This window comes from Gossypium arboreum, chromosome 3 (genome assembly GCF_025698485.1).
Source record: "Gossypium arboreum isolate Shixiya-1 chromosome 3, ASM2569848v2, whole genome shotgun sequence".
Taxonomy (NCBI): Eukaryota; Viridiplantae; Streptophyta; class Magnoliopsida; order Malvales; family Malvaceae; genus Gossypium; species Gossypium arboreum.
In genome coordinates, this window is record NC_069072.1 from 17,525,289 (window position 1) to 17,541,907 (window position 16,619).

The 16,619-nt window shown below is 31.8% G+C and overlaps 1 protein-coding gene and 1 long non-coding RNA gene across 6 annotated transcripts; both read right to left on the bottom strand.

The window, feature by feature from the left end:
* Window positions 1–1,629: 1,629 nt before the first annotated feature.
* On the bottom strand, window positions 1,630–6,808 carry LOC108454352 (uncharacterized). 5 transcript variants are annotated; one of them, XR_001866711.2, is made up of 7 exons: window positions 6,470–6,808; window positions 5,506–5,672; window positions 4,540–4,573; window positions 4,397–4,475; window positions 3,177–3,358; window positions 2,035–2,132; window positions 1,630–1,900 (listed from the first exon to the last, which is right to left on the bottom strand). It is a non-coding gene; the product is annotated as an uncharacterized LOC108454352 (long non-coding RNA). The 5 variants fall into 5 exon arrangements; XR_008279966.1 differs by having other exon boundaries at window positions 4,338–4,475; window positions 5,544–5,672; window positions 6,470–6,784; XR_001866713.2 differs by having other exon boundaries at window positions 4,353–4,475; window positions 6,470–6,784.
* Window positions 6,809–10,905: 4,097 nt separating this feature from the next.
* Window positions 10,906–14,505, bottom strand: LOC108454283 (BTB/POZ domain-containing protein At1g67900). Its single transcript, XM_017752698.2, has 4 exons — window positions 13,578–14,505; window positions 13,423–13,492; window positions 12,069–13,334; window positions 10,906–11,624 (listed from the first exon to the last, which is right to left on the bottom strand). Exons 1-4 carry the CDS (start codon window positions 13,634–13,636, stop codon window positions 11,124–11,126), a joined length of 1,896 nt encoding a protein of 631 aa, XP_017608187.1. The 5' UTR covers window positions 13,637–14,505; the 3' UTR covers window positions 10,906–11,123.
* Window positions 14,506–16,619: the final 2,114 nt, after the last annotated feature.

The window sequence follows — 16,619 nt, forward strand, 5'->3', positions numbered from 1 at the left end:
AATTTCAACTTGTTATAACCAAGTGTGGCAATAGATGTGGACATGTCTAGGATTGGATCCAATCGGAGAGCTTGGTACTTAAGCAGCCTTCATGGCTCACCTCCTCTATTATGGATACCTACCTGGTGCCCAGTTTCCATTCACTTGGTTAGTTTGACAAAAGTCGGCTTTTTAAAACACTAAAAAGGAAACACAGTATTTTTTACTTAAAAATGGTACGTCAGATTCAGCCTTAACGTCTGGGCCGAATTTGGGGTGCTACAAGCGCTGCTAAAAGTCACGTTCTTTAGCAGCATTTTTGAGAAAAGTGTTGCTAAAGGATATGTTCTTTAGTGGTGTTTGTATAAAAAGCGCCGCTACAGGTTATGTTCTTTAGTGGCATTTGTATGAAAAGCGACGCTAAAGGTCACATTCTTTAGCGGCGTTTTTGAGAAAATCGCCGCTAAATGACACATTCTTTAGCGACAGTTGTGTGAAAAGCACCACTACAGGTCACGTTCTTTAGCGACATTTTTGAGAAAAGTGCCGCTAAAGACACTAAAGGACACATTCTTTAGCGGCGTTTGGGTGAAAAGCGCAGCTAAAAGTCACGTTCTTTAGCGGCGCTTTCTAAAAAACGCTGCTAAAAGTTATGTTTTTTACATAAACTCTACAAATTTTAGCAGCGTTTTTTGTAACGCTTGTAAAAGCATCGCAAATAGTTTTAGCGGCCTTATAAGCGCCGCTAAAAACCTGTTTTTGCTGTAGTGTCTTTTGTGTTACTTGTACCATTCCCAACCTATGTTGACGAATTAATAGACATGCTAAAAGCTTCATTGGCCTGTTTAATATACACATCTGCTTCTTTAACAACTGCAATCGAGTTTGGTCTAATATTCTCATAAATGATTTTTTTTGTGAGTCCAAATCCTCCAAAGATATATTGTCAAATCTCTAAAGTATTACCTATTGGTTTTGTTCTCTAATCTATCTATATTAATGCTATGAACAACCCAATCTTTTATCGGTTGCAAAGGATCACTCTAGGTACGAAAACCTTATTTAGATCCAAACTAAACTGCTCTAACCAACAAGCACTCCCCCCCCCCCCAAAAAAAAGGTGCTTTTAATATTTATCCTATATCATTAAAATAAATTGTTCAACACCCCATCTTTTTTTTTCATTTTTCTTTTATCCTTTATTTAAATAATGAAATAAATTTTTCAAACTCTAAATTCAAATAAAGTATAGATGTGATTATTTTACTCTTTAGTTTTTTTTTTTCTTCTTTGCTACTTTACAAAATCACTACAAGAAAATAGACTTTTAGCGGCACTTTTTGTAGCCTTTAACGGCGTTTTTATGCGCCGCTAAAACTATTTGCGACGTTTTCACAAGAGCGCAAAAAACACCGCTATAGAAAACGCCACAAATTTTTGTGACGTTTATCTCCAAAAATGCCGCTAATTATTCTTCAAAATATTTAATTTAAATAATATTTATTTCTATGATAAATATTATATTATGTTTAATTTTAAAATTTGAACTTTAAATTATATACTTCTAAGGATAAATAAAAATATTAATTAAATTAAATTTTCTATTAAACTTTGAACTTCAAAACTAAATATAAAATTAATGAATTTAAATTAACGAAACAAGAACATTGATTAAGTTAAAAAAAAGACAATGAAGAAATTAAGGGTCAAACATTAGCTCCAATAATTGTTCAAAATATAAGACAGCTACATTCAAATAGAAACTAAATAACAACTAAAGCATCCAATGGAACATAATTTCACTCTTCATCACTAAATGTTTCCTCATAAACATAGCTTCATCCAAAACAAAACCTCATACCATTACAATTTACCTTTTAAGCAGAAGCCGCAACCTTCTTTCTTGGTGCTGCTTCAGTACCTATACATCACCCCCAATAAAAAATGAGAACATTTTGAAAGAAAAAAAAAACCAAAATTTCTTACAAGAACAGAAATACGCAATGGAACTAAAATCAGAAAGCAACGAGCCTAAGGACATTAGAATTTTCCTACCTTCCCTGAAACCTGTCTTGAACCTGTAAGGAACGTGGTGAAGATACCTCTATATACCGATGATGGAGATGTTAGCCTCATCTAATTGAAACCAATAGCTAGAAACACAAATAATCACACAAGTTTAAAAACCCAAAATAAGTACTGAAACAATTCAATTTGCAACATTTAAACACTTCAATTTACAGCATTTAAACACTTCAATTTACAGCGTTCAAACACTTCAGTTTGCAGCACTTTAACACTTCAATTTACAGCATTTAAACACTTCAATTTGTAGCACTTTAACATCTCAATTAACAACACTTATATACCTCAATTACAACGATATAATTTGATGAGTAACAAAAATAACTTTTCATTTTAAAAGCTTTTAAATCATTTTTTGGAAAAAAGAATAGTAATTTGATTTTTATATTAAAATAAATTTAAATAATGATCAATATTATTATATTGATAAAAATATATTTATAAGTTTTAAAAATATTTAAATATTATAAATATTAAAATCAAACATTATTAATACCAAAAATTAATTAGTATTAAATATATACTTTTAGTCAAGAAGACAATATTTAATCATATAATAAATTAATATTTTTAGTCAAAATATTGAAAAATCATGTTAATATTTAAATAGCAAAATTACATTGAAATGGTGCAACTAATTGATTGCAAAAAAAATGCACAAGTTCAAAATGTACAGTAATAAACTTGAAAATTTATAAACTAAGATGAACATTTATTAAGAGTTATATAAATAATTATAAATAATTATAAAAATTGTATATAATTTTTCAACTGATAAAGTATAATATAATTATAACATAAAATTTGATACAACCATAATGGTTAACCAATCAATCACCATTTTGTAAAAAATAGAAGAAACATGTGCTTGATAAGATAAAAGTATAATTTTTTAACAGATTATAATATAATTATACTATATAAACACCAACTTCAAAAGTCTCACATTTACGATTTTAATTGCATTTTTGTATGGTGTTCAAGTATTGAAACATGCATTGCTAGAAGAGGCAAGCATTGGAGGCAGAGCAGGTATGCTGCTGCACTATCTAAGAAGAAAGGAGAAAGTCATGGTCATCGCAATTACCACAATGGAGGACCCAAAGCCTTACCTAAGTCAATGTGGATTGAAGCTAAGCAAATTGGATGGCAGAAAACTGGAGAAGCAGCAGAGGGATGCCGACGGAGATGTAGCAGAGGGATGCCAACGGAGATGTAGCAGAAGGCTGCCGACGACGATGCGGAGGACTACCGAAGGCGATGCAGCAGACGTAAACCCAGAATTCTTGACCAACTGTCAACATTAACAAATATATATGAGTTCCAGATCAAATAAACATCCCAAGATATATGCATATTGATATATATATATATACACATTACAATCACGAGGACCAAATCATCAATTACACCATAAGGCAAGTTTCAAGTAGGCATGAAACTGACATATTTACAAAGTATATTGAGTCTTTAATATGTGCCATTAGAGTCACTGATCATAAATAAGTTAGTTTCATACTCATAAAAAAAAAATCAAAAAATGTTGAACCTAAAGTACTGCAAATAAGGTCCCAAAAATGACAATAAAACATCAAAAAATGTTGAACCTAAAGTAGTGTTTTTAATGTGGAACAAACATATAAGTGTCTACATATCAACCATTTAATATAACTGGTCTTGCATTATAAATTCTGCAAACTCTTTGCTTTACATTTATAGGAATAATCACTGCAACATCTGGTCTCCAACAATATATTCAATCTCCATCCAACCCATCCAAACCTCCAAAAAACCAAATTTACATGCATATACAATCTCATAGTGCATTGCATATAATTTGATATCAACAACAGATTCGGACAGCTGAACTTAATGAAGAAAATCAGCACAAATGACAGTGCATTGGATAGTAAATTTCACACTTTACTCTCAATTAATTTAGTAGCATAACATATGTTACAATTACAGTATGACTTATTCAACTTTAAAACAGGGGCCAAGTTTAACATTTAACCACTAATATTTTATTTTCCTTTAACACCAAAGCAGCAGACCGGTTATACAAGTCGCATGCTGAAACAAAATACATTCAGCAGTCAACTTGTGCATATACTTCTCACATTTACATCTCTTCTAACAGCAACATTTCGGTAAAATAAAAATAAAAATCAGCATGTATTTTTAACTCCTAAATTCATAATTTTAACAGTCCATTTGCCGAACCACACCGCATGAAATACTTATATTTCAAACATAATAATTTTACACGTTACCTTTGAAGAACTTACTAAAATTTCTCCAAGTAAGTTCTAACTCTGGAAGAAAAACACACCTGGAACTCTGCATTACGATCCTCAACCAATGATGGAAGCTGAGAAAGGCAAATTTCAGCAGCCATGTCCCATGCATCCCTGGAATGTGCAGAAGAAAATTTTAAAATAAACAACTGAGAGAAAAACAAAAAAAAGAACCTACCTCGTGCTATTGCATCCTCTTTCCTTCTCAACTCCTGCAAAATATAAAGTTAACATTCAGTTACTACAAGGACAAATTAATCTAAGAGCAAAATGAATAGCAAAACCACCTTACATACAACACAGTTACATATTGCATCCGAACATATAAGAATCAAGTCATTGCATAATTTTAGTATTTTCATAATAAAAAGACTACAAAACATAAAGATATTTTACAAGCATTCAGACAGAAAAACTAAACTGAAATATGAATAGGAAATTCAGATTCAAAAACTATGGTTTTGATTTTTTTGTGCCAAGATAGCAATATTTAAATTGCTTCAGAAATCTGTATAATTTGTAACTGCAATGCGAAAGGAACAACTTATCACAATTGATATCGAATACTGCAAAAATAAATCGGAAGCACCACACTTATTATTCAAGGGCCAGCCTCACTCGAGTGTAAACAGCCAACAACAAATTACATGTTCACGCTTATTCAGTTCAGCCTCTTTTGCTTTTAGATCCTAGATTTGCACATCTTAAGACACCCAAAAAATACCAACTTAGTTATAACATATTATGTGTGTCTGTGTGCTGTGGGAAAGCAATTAAGTTTAATTACACATTTTTCCATCTATCAATTCAAGTTGAAAAATAGATAATCATGTTCCCAAACCTTAACAATCAAATGCTGACAAATTAACCAATGTTCTCTTCAAAAAAAGGGTTAATTACACATTTGGTATTAAATAGAGACATTTGCTTTCTCTAAACATCTTTAATAATGTGATAACCACTGCTGTTAGGTGATAGTTTTGAATCAACTTAGATGGGTCTAACATCTAATATTTCAAGCTTCACAACTCAAAAAATATAGCATTAACAACGGCAGAAAATTTAAAATAATGAATGCAAGAAAGCGGCAGGAGCTATATGATTTAAATGTCTAGATGCTACAATGATATGTGTCAAGGATTACATTCGCAGTCAAGAACAGATCTCATTCATCACAAATACATGTTCAAGAGTGAAGAACCATCTCTGCTTAAATGAGTGGAAGTCATTGCCTCCAGATGTCTTGTAGACACCCAACCAGTGTTTATACAACTTTTGCTTGAGACCATAATTGGAACTCAAGTCGTCATCCTGCAAAAATTAGAATTGAAATAATTAAAAATTAGGAAATCAAATTCTTTATTGATACAACATGCTTTAAGATGCACTTGAAAAAGGAAAAATATATATATTCTACTATTAGGGGTCAACTTTGACCCAGAACATTGCTTCAGGTAGATAAAACATCCTAACTATAATACTACTGAACCATAATCAGGTTGTAACGAAGTCATGTTTAAACCATAATGAGGTTGTAATGACAACTTCAGGTTCACAACAATACTACTGAACTATAAGTTGATAACAAATGTACAAAAGTGGGAAAGCTCAGCCGCATTACACATCAAAGATCAATAGACATGAATAAATGCAAAAACAATGGTGAAACGACTATCCATCCTCTCTTCCAACAAACAATACCCCGCACTGTCAACACAAGAATACACCACACAAAGTGTCATAAATCATAACCTTACAAGCTCAAAATAACATCATCTGATTTTCGAGAGAAAAGAAACAGACTCAAAAGAACCAGAAAACCCATCCTGATTTCAAATATCTAAAAACAAAAACCTTGAAATTATTCGAGATACGAAAACCAACCCTAATAAAATTAATTGGAAATAAGGTATTTTATTTGAAACATCGTACGTAGAAGCATATTAATCGTCAATCAAATCTCAAAACCCTAAAAATTTTCATTTTAACAAAATATCCTCGGCCAGAATCGAAATAAACGAATAAAGAGAAGAAGTAGATAGATTCAACATAAGATAAGGGGGAAAACCAAGAAATCATAAGGGAGGATAAGGAATTGAGAAATGTACCACTAAAAAGCGTGAGAGTGATGAAATTTTGGGAAGGAATCAAAGCAATTTGACAGGAGGAGGATAAACAATAAACCCTAAGTCGAAGAGATGAGAGCTTAGGCTTACCTCTTACCTATTAAAAACAAAAATGAGAGACTAATAGAGTTTTTCGGGTATAAAATAGAAGAACAGGTTGAGAAAGGCTGAGAAAGAAAAGAGAATTGGGAAAGAAAAGGGAATCGGGGGAGAGAAATAGAAGTACAGGCTGAGAATGGTTGAGAAAGAAAGTGGAATCGGGAAAGAAGGGAATTGGGGGGGAGAGAAATAAAATGACATGGTTTCAATCAAAACTAAAATTTAGCCGCGCATTATATCAAAACGGCGCGTTTTATTTAAAATAAATTGCTTGCCTTTTGCAGAGTTTTATTTCATAAACGCCCCTAATATTTGATTTTTATAATTTTTATATTGAATTATTATATCTTTTATATTAATTTTAAATAAATATTTTTAAAAATTTAAGTAATATTTAAAATAATTAGATAAATTTTGAATTTTTATATATTTTTATATATCAAATTGTTTAGATTAAATATTTTTAAATATAAAAGCATTAATTGATTACATAAAATTTCATCATTTAACAAATCTCAAGTTAAATCCTAAATATATATAAAGTTTATCTATTATCTCTTAAATAAATTAAACTATAATCATAATTTTAAAACACTAATTAATCTAAACCTAAACCCCTAACTTTTATCCTCTAAACCCTAAATCATACAACATAACCCTAAACCCATAACCCTTAACACCTAAACTTTAAACTCCAACCCTTCAATCATAATCCATAAACCCATAATCCATAATCCATAATCCATAAACCTTAAAATAGTAACTCTTAAACCTTAAACCCTAAAATATAATGATAATTAATTCAATATTTTAAAATTAAGACTAGCTCTTTTACGATTATATAAGAATTTATTTAATATATAAATTAAAAAACAATAAGTTATTTATCCAAAAAACTTTAAAATTATTTTAAATAATAGTATTTTAATTTTTTCATTTTAACAAATATTTTTCTATAATAAAAATTGAGACACAATTAACTTTATGATTATAACCAAAATAACAATTAATTTTTATATAAACTTTTAAATTAATTTTATATAAACTTTTAATAAATATACAAGTTAAATAATATCTTTTAGCATAGGAGTATTAAATCTTAAAAAGAAAAAGTAATTAAGCAACATACTTTAACAAATTGAATACTAAACCACTTAATTTGTAAAAGCTAAAATATGAGATAAGTATTTGTACTTTTCGTAAGATTAAAATTTAGTCATTATATTTCTATTCTTAACAATTTTATCCCTCTATGTTTCAAATTTCTGAATTTAAGTTTAATTGTTAAAATTACTTTTTATTATTATTAAATTCGTTAGGGATTTGGGATGTCGAATGGATTTAGGATGAGGAAGAAGGGGGAAATAGAATTGGGGAAAATGGGGAAAATGTTAAGTGTATCATGTGTGGGTAAAAAATAAGATAGCTAAACGACGAAGTTTTGAACAAAATAATTTAACATTAGCGGCGTTTATAACCTAGCGCCGCTAAAAATGAACCTATTGCGGCATTTAGGGTTTTAGGGGTTATAGTTTAGTGTTTAAGGTTTGTTAGGGTTTAGAGGTTTACTATTTTAGGGGTTAGAAATTAGTGTTTATGATTTTTTGGGGGCTTAGAATTTTAGGAGTTATATGACTTTTAGTGGTGTTTTGACCACAAACGTCACTATTGCTCTAGTTTTTAGCGGTATTTTACCAAAAGCGCCGCTAATGCTTTGTTTTTTATAGGCATTTTACCAAAAGTGCCACTATTTCTCTGTTTTTAGTGGCGTTTTAACAAAAACGCCGCTATTACTCAGTTTTTAGTGGCGTTTTACCAAAAATGCCACTATTGCTCTGTGTTTTACAATTTTTGCAAAACGCCGCTAAAGCCCTATTTTCCTGTAGTGGATCAATGTATAATGTGTTCCAAGGTTATTAGAACTTGTTTAAACAGGTCAGTATCGATTGAATTGAGAACCAGTCAATACACAGATTCAAAGAAAGAGGTTGAATTGATTGATTCGCGAACCAATATGTGCCAGTTGAACCGAGTTTTTTCTATTTTTAATATACAAATGTAAAAGTCTACAATTTAGGGAGAAGTAATGATACTTCTCCCCACCTGTACTTATACCATAATGCAAGATTTAGGCCACTGCACTATTTTGAGCCTTTTTACCTCCCAAGGTTTGTTTTGGGTCCCCGAACAACCCCATTCCCTTTTGAACCCTTCTTAAATGATTTTAACATGATTTTAAAGCCTTTACAATGATTTTATATTTTTTTATAATTTTATTTAAATTATTTAAAATTTTTATGACAAAATTCCTATTTTCCTCAACACGACTAATGTCATTTTAAGCTAAAGAGCTACAAACACCCATTTTTATGATTTGGTAAGGTCCTCGTATGTATACAACAACTCAAAATGATTTCAAACCACATTTGATTCTTTCCAAAATTATGAGGATTGTTTTAAGGAATTTCATAAAGTTATTAAATGGTGTTTTATTTAAAGAAAAATCTTAGTTTAAGTCTTGAAGTGTACCGATAGCACTTCTCACTCATATCGTACATCGGGACAGGTAAGAAGTGTTACAAATATAGTGAAATTTTTTCAATCGAGTTAAAAATTAATTAATTTATTTATGAAATAAATTTTGTGGATTTATTAATGAAGGGGAGGTTACTGTTTCTTAGTGAACTAATTGTTACAGTTAACCATGAAAGTTGTGGATTATGTTTAAAGAAATATATATGTTGAGGTATAAAGTTGGTAATATATGTTTGTTTGTTGCAGATAATGAGGTGGAGAAATCAACGAGGAGAAATCAACGTGTTAATGGTTGGTGGTAAAATTTTGGTGTTGTATTTACTGTTGTGATTTGTATGCCTTTTGGTTATCATTTTATTCTTTTTAATGCTACTCATTTTACACCCACCTTCCATATCACAAGTATCGATTTTTATGTTTTATTTTAATTTTTATAACAACGACAATTTTCATAATTAAAAATACATTCTTTATTAAATTCTTTCTCAAGTCGAAAATTTTAGTATAATTATAGTTATTTTACATAAGCAAATCTATTAATTATAATTTATTAAATAACAATGATCTTAATTATAATTTTAAATGAAAATTATTAAGTTTCTTAATTAAATATTTTACTATAAATTTAGAACATCATAAACTTAAAATTAATTACTTGAATTTAATAGCTCATGATAAATTAATTTATTTAATTTAATATTCATACCAATTAATTGAACTTGTTAAATTATAAACTTCATAATTAATCATGTGAAGTAATATAAAACAGAATATGCATAAAAATAATAATGCATGCATTAATTTTTCCAAATTAAGGATATAAATTTTATTATAAAACAGCAAGATTATTATAAAAAGAGTTACTGTATAATTAATCCTCAACCCTTGCTTGATAGATGAATCTGATTTAGATAACCGACCAAGTTAATCATAGTGCATATATAGCACAGCTGTCTAATATGAGGGGGAAAATTAAATGGGAAGGAAACACATAGCGAATGGCCATTGGAAATGGAATGAATTATTGAAGACAGCTATGATGAAGGTGATGAATAAAATGATGGTTATAAAACAACTACGACCGACGTGACTATGATGTGGTAGTGCTCTATGATTTGACGTAATGTCGAAAATTTTAGCCTATTCTATGGATAAGTGAGGAACATCTGAATTAGCATGCATCTAAATCTCATTAATACAAACAAGGAATCATTTATCACATATTTGCTGTTTTTTCTCTTCATTGTATATGCCCAGGTTACATGGAATTCTCAACTTTTGGATATTTTTGCAGTTCTACATTCAATCAAGGTAATATCAATTTGGGTTTTTATTTTTTAATTAAATTGAAAGTTGATAATATGAAATAGCAAAGTATCTCATCCATGTGAAGTGCCAAAACCCTGCAGATTTTGTTCCTTGTATCATTGTTTTTTTTTTTTCCAACTTCGCTGTTGATTCCCTACAAAGAATTTCAAGCAAAAACAAAATCTGATTCTGTGCGGATAAGGAGTACATAGATATCCGAAGTTAGCTGAAAACAAAGATGTAAGACAAAGAAATTCCAATTTAACAGCACTGCATCCTGATTCCTTCCTGTCAGATAGGGGGAAAAAAGCAACACTTAAAATCTTTGATTAACAGGGGAGGATCCAGGTATTTGCAACTATGTGACAAAGTAAAGTGTTTGCAGATTCATGGACAAAAACAGCCATATTGGCCCCACGTTTTGTCATTTACAACTAGGGGAGTTAGTCCCCTTTTTTTTTTAAAAGAGAGAGAGATTCAAGTTCAACAAGGAGAAATTTCCAGTTTCTCCTTGAAATTCTGATTCTTATTATTTTAGGTTACATCAACAATGCACATTGAGATTCTCTGTTTCTCTGCTAAACTTACAAGGCAATTTGTTCAAAGAACCAAAAAGGAAGGGGAAAAAAATTGAAGTGTGTATATTTTACCCTTAAAATTACCATCCCCAACTTGGAAATGAACAAAATATCACTCAACTCTTTTCAGTGGCATTTCTATTGGTGGACAGCAACCTACTGAACATTTTTTTGGGTCCTGTAGGTAGAGCACAGAAACCTTTAAACTTGGAAGGCCTTCCCATTCCATCAGGGTTCATATCGTTTTCGTCCAAATCATCATCTTCGGCAAGCTTCATCCTTAATGTTGAGATTCTAGACTTTGGTGATCTAAGGCCTGAGACGGTACTCCATTGGTCATCTCCTGGAATGCTAGTAGTAGTGCTTAAAGCCCTTGGAGGCTTAGATGGATCAATGTTATGAGAGGCTAAAAGTGCCTTAATGTTGCTAGGGAGGTCAGTCACTTTGTGCCCGGTCGTCGCAGCTCGAGTTTGCTCGAAGAACAGAACTTGTACCACTACTCTAAGCGGAAGTTTTTCATTTTGTGCAGCATGCATGCAGGCTTCAACAGAGAGCTTTTTGCAGTCTAGAACGCGGCACAGTTTTTTCCTTTCACTCTTGTTTAGGTCAGGGTGAGCCTGGATATTCGAAAAACAAGAACTAGGGTTATCTGCCCTTCATGTGAGCACTAATAGAATTATTTAATGCTAATGTTATTCAATGATATGATTGCAATTATGCCAAGGATTTCCCTCCATGATGAAAGTCAAGGAAATACAACTCTGTAAATGTCAACAAAGGGAGCATTTGAATTGCGGTCACATTTTAGTCAGCAGAATGTAAAATCATTTATGCTACATTCGTTAGGTCAGCTGTATCCTAACTGCACCTAAATCAAGAACATGAAAAAGGCTACTAAGTCAATAGAGTTGGCTTAGTTTAGTTATCCTCTGAAAGTGGTGATCCACAACCTAAATGGTAATGCAGCAATATTGTTAGAATTCAACACAAGTCTGAAATATGGCAAACTAATGACAGCATGAAATCAGTTTTCTTTCTTTCCTTTTTTTTTTTTTTGTTACCTTGAGATAAATGTCAATGGCTCGGTAAAGCTCGTCATGGTCGAGCCGGGAGAAATCGGGGATTGTCTCAGCTACTGCAATGAATTTTGATAGAGGTAAATTTATGTCCTTGGCAATCTGTTGCAGATACCCATCTACAATTTTGGCTACTTTCAGTTTGGAACTGTGTGATGCTGAAGAAGATCTCCTACTTTCCTGAAGCTTAAAATCGATGTTCTCGGCTGAACGAGATCGTCTTCTCCTTTCAGTCCCCAGCTTCGATCTTGGAGGGCTAGTTGGTGGACTCTGTCCTTGTAACATGAATTGCTCCAAAATTGTAAGGACTATGTCTACATCATAGAGGGTATTGCTTGAGCTTGATAAGGGTATTAACATATCACTGACTCTTGCTTCCTCTACCTGAAGTGCCACCCTTCGAGCCAATTCCATCTTTGAAGAAGATGAAACATTAAGAATGTTGGCTGCTTTCAAGAGTTTAAGTAGAAAACTGCACGAAACAGCGCCTTTCTCCGATGGAAGCAAACTCACTATTGACTCCAACAGCAGCCTAGATTTCGAAGTAACCTCACTAGCTGAGTCTGAATCCGAGTTGGACCCAGCTGGTTCTCTGGTAGCTTTTATTTTTCTTGAAATATTAGGTAGCCATCTAGATGCATAGATTTGCAATGCTTCACCAATGAGATTAGAGGGTATTTTGCCATCAGATTTAATTGCAATCATGGTTCTCCAGTAAAGGTCAATACCCAACTCAGCAATGTCCTCAGCCCACCAACGTTTGGCTGCTGGTCGTTGCCGCTGGCCCTCTACGCCATTACATGATACATCATCCTGGACCCTTCTCGAATGACTATGTGACAAGCTCACCTTGGAAGGGTGTGTGGACGCTTTCAAAGCAATGGCTTCGATACATCTGCTCGTAATCCGAAGGTCTTCAGACCATAAAGGAAAGGCTTTGGTGGTGTGAAGAGTCACAATAGAGTCCCTCCAACCATGTAAGATGCAGGAATTGAAGAAAACTTCGAGCTTGTAAACTAAATTCCCCTTCTCCACATCTTCGGTCATCTGCAAGTATTCAGCCGCACATCGTGCAGCTACGATGTTATAGGCGCTGAGAGTGATTGTGATACCATAACAGAACTTAGCACAAAGCTCAAACGCCTCAGTTCCACCAGGGAAGTCGGGTATTTGTACTATCTGGTGCTGTAATGTTTCAGGGGATTCGGAACATATCCTCTGCAACCGCAAACACTTGGACAAGAGAGGAAACTGCATGTAGAATGAATTTGCAGATAAGCATATAAAAGAAAAACAACATAATTCAATTGAAACATATATCAGTCTTAGATAACTTTACCTTGTGAAGTAGATATCTACTTCCTTTCACTTGGACTATAAGGTCACTAGTGACTTCAGAAGAGACAGACCTGCATCAACAAAACAAATTCATGGCAGCTTCCCTCAAATAAGGGAAAAGAAAACCATTTGGCTTCAATCGCTGAAAAGCCATACCTTACAGCCTCGTTAGTGTAGAAAGTGTCAGGCCGAGATCCTAGTTTCATAAACTTCATGACTGATTTTGCTTTTGTTTTATGGGTTGGGTTTTTTCTTCACCTAAAAGCAAACCATAACCAGAAAAGGAAAGAAAGAAGAGCTCAAACTCCAGAAAGTTTCAAAATCTTCTAAATAGGGAGTAAAAACAAACGATTTTACTGGAGAGGAGAGGTTATCCAAGAAGAAAGGATAAAAGGAATCAAAGCCCAGAAGATGAAATCATGGAAAAGACAGATACCCATCTGATTAGGATATATAAACAAGGAATCAAAACCATTGCATTCCCATCAATATTTAAGTATTCTAAAGCTCTCACCAACTCAATCAACCATAAACCAACTCTCTCTCTCTCTCTCTCTCTCGCTCTCTCTCTCTCACTGCCTTACTCTAAAGTAGAAACACTGTCTCACACACTCGAATAAATAAGTGTTCTTTTTCTGAGACAGCTACCTGAAATTTAACGCTTTTGATACTATTCACAAACATCTCCCAATCATTCATCGGAAAATTCAACTTGAGTACATAGGGAAAAGAAAACTCTGTAATTTTTTTAAAAAATGTCTGAATATAGTAAGGCTTTTGTAATATCGAAAAAAAATATATGGTTTCTCCAACTTTCAAGTGTAGAAGGCTATGAAGGTCAATCTGCGGTGTCTTGTGAGAGAGTTACTAACACATAAGACGAAGCCATGGCAGCGTGCAAAATGAGACAGGAAGCAGCCACGTGCTTAACCTGCGCCCACTAGTGCCCCTTCCCTCTCATCATTGATGTTTTCACCTGTACGCACACCCCTGGATTATTTTAGTCAAACTCTAGTTTATCTATACGCCACACTGTACGCCTCTTCATTCTCGTTTACTATTTTATTTTTTAATAAAATCAAATATGATTTTAGAAAAAAAAAGTTTCTGTCATTTAAATAATTATCTTCTAGCTTTACAAAAAAAAAAAAGAAAAAAGGAACAGAGTATCATGTATAGTTGCCTTTATGCTTTAAAGCCTTTTACAATCCTTATCGACGGCTTTGCACTTTGCATATTATATCTGGATGGATTAAATATAGCTTCTTCAAGGGATTCATTTATCAAATATTGAATCATATTTATTTTAGTAACAGGACATGAATGTGGGTTCAGCAAGAATGATGAGCATTTCATGGTTTCATAGGAAAATATGTGTTCTTCACTTCAACCAACACACATCATTCATGTTCTAAAGCTTTACCTACACTTTTCACTGCTCCATACACTGCCATTTATCTCATCAAATACCAAAAATAAATACTATGTCTAAAAATAAAATATAAAATATTAGGATCCATCTGGTCTGATAGTATTCGAATTTTCACAATTAAGGTACTTCGTTTGGAGTCTTGATAAAATAAATTAAGGGAGATTAAAATAATACGAAATCAAATAAATAAAAATCGAACAACAGTAAAACAGTAAATAAAAACTGGTTTTGAAATTAAATAAGGCAAAGCCAATTTATGAATGTTTTAGCCTCGGGTAAGACGTCGGTCTTAGTCCCGAAATTTATTACGGACTATGAATGTCTTCTCATTCATTGGTAAGCAGTTTATAGTGATCAAAAACCTTAGCCATCAATTCTTCTTTAATTGTAAATTAACCACAAGAATTGCTCAATTGTTAACCATTACTGAACTAATAAGCCTGAAAGATACTTCTACAATTTAATCCGTCGATAACCTTGCAACTAGAAGAACTCGACTCCAATTAATGATATCAACCGTATGAATCATTTAAATTAGATCACTTTATCCCATGACATCACCCAAATGTACTCCGCATTGAACCATGCCAACTTTTTCCTTGTATTTTATTCATAAATAAATTATTAAAGATAAAATTAAATATTTATCTAAATAAAATATAAGGATAAAACCTAATCTTAATTTAACTCCTAATAAATATATTTAAAAAAATATTTAAATAAAATAAAATAATCTTAAAGTTTAAAAACTTTGTATATCAAATTATTACTCTCATATTCAAATCTTTAATGTGATTTCATGTTTTCAGTTATTCTTTACATTTTAGACTACTACACTTAAATAAAAATTATGCAATAAGTATTAAAATTAATAGTAACGCACCCAAAAGTTTATTAAAATATATTAATTCAATATGAAAATAAATGCATGTAATTATTTTTTAAATATACACAATTGCATCAAAATTAAAGTTTCACACAATTCAAATTTTATGTATATCAAATTACACATTAAACTACAAATCATATATAAATTTAATATTTAATCCTAAAATAAAAAAAAACTTAAAAAGAAATGATATATGATGGGTAAACAGAAGGATAATTTGTGAAGAAATGAGTGGCATTGGATACTGGTGAAGTGTATGTGGGTATAAATTGATGTCAAAATTCAAATCCTATGTTGAAAAGAAAAGGTGATCCAAAAATGGGTGTATTGATGGTCCTTGTCTGTGCTACCCAACGGGGTGGCCAACCGACAACTCCTCCTTTTGTAGGACCCCACCACTCTTTCAATGGAAACCCTTTTGGATCCTCAAGGGTTGAATTTTGGTGCTTTCAACCTTGGCCCTTTCACCTCTTTTAACAACCCCAAATTTTGTTACCTCACTAATTGAGTTGCGGTAAAACTACCATAACAGTCCTTATATTTTATTTTAGATTACATGTTAATCTCTTTATTAAAAAATAGATAAATTGTCTATCTACATTAGATGAATGAACCAAATAGTTTCTTGCTAAAATTTCTGCCAGATTTAAAAAATATGAAAAAAAATCAAAAATAAAAATTTCTGAAATTTGCATATACTATTAATTTTGCCTATTTTATTCTCTTTATCTTTTATACGAACCATTTAAGTATAGTTAAAAAGTATTATAATAGTTTTTTCTTTTCCCTTGAAGCAGACAAAAATTATTAAATTTCTTTTATTTTATTTACTAATTTTAATTCTCCAAATAACATATACATAATATATATATATATA

Coding starts and splice junctions, on each gene's coding strand:
- LOC108454283 (XM_017752698.2), bottom strand. CDS start 13,636: ATGAAGTTTATGAAACTAGGATCTCGGCCTGACACTTTCTACACTAAC. Junction 13,335..13,422: donor GTAGATATCTACTTCACAAG/GTAAAGTTATCT, acceptor TTCTACATGCAG/TTTCCTCTCTTGTCCAAGTG. Junction 11,625..12,068: donor CCATTGACATTTATCTCAAG/GTAACAAAAAAA, acceptor TCGAATATCCAG/GCTCACCCTGACCTAAACAA.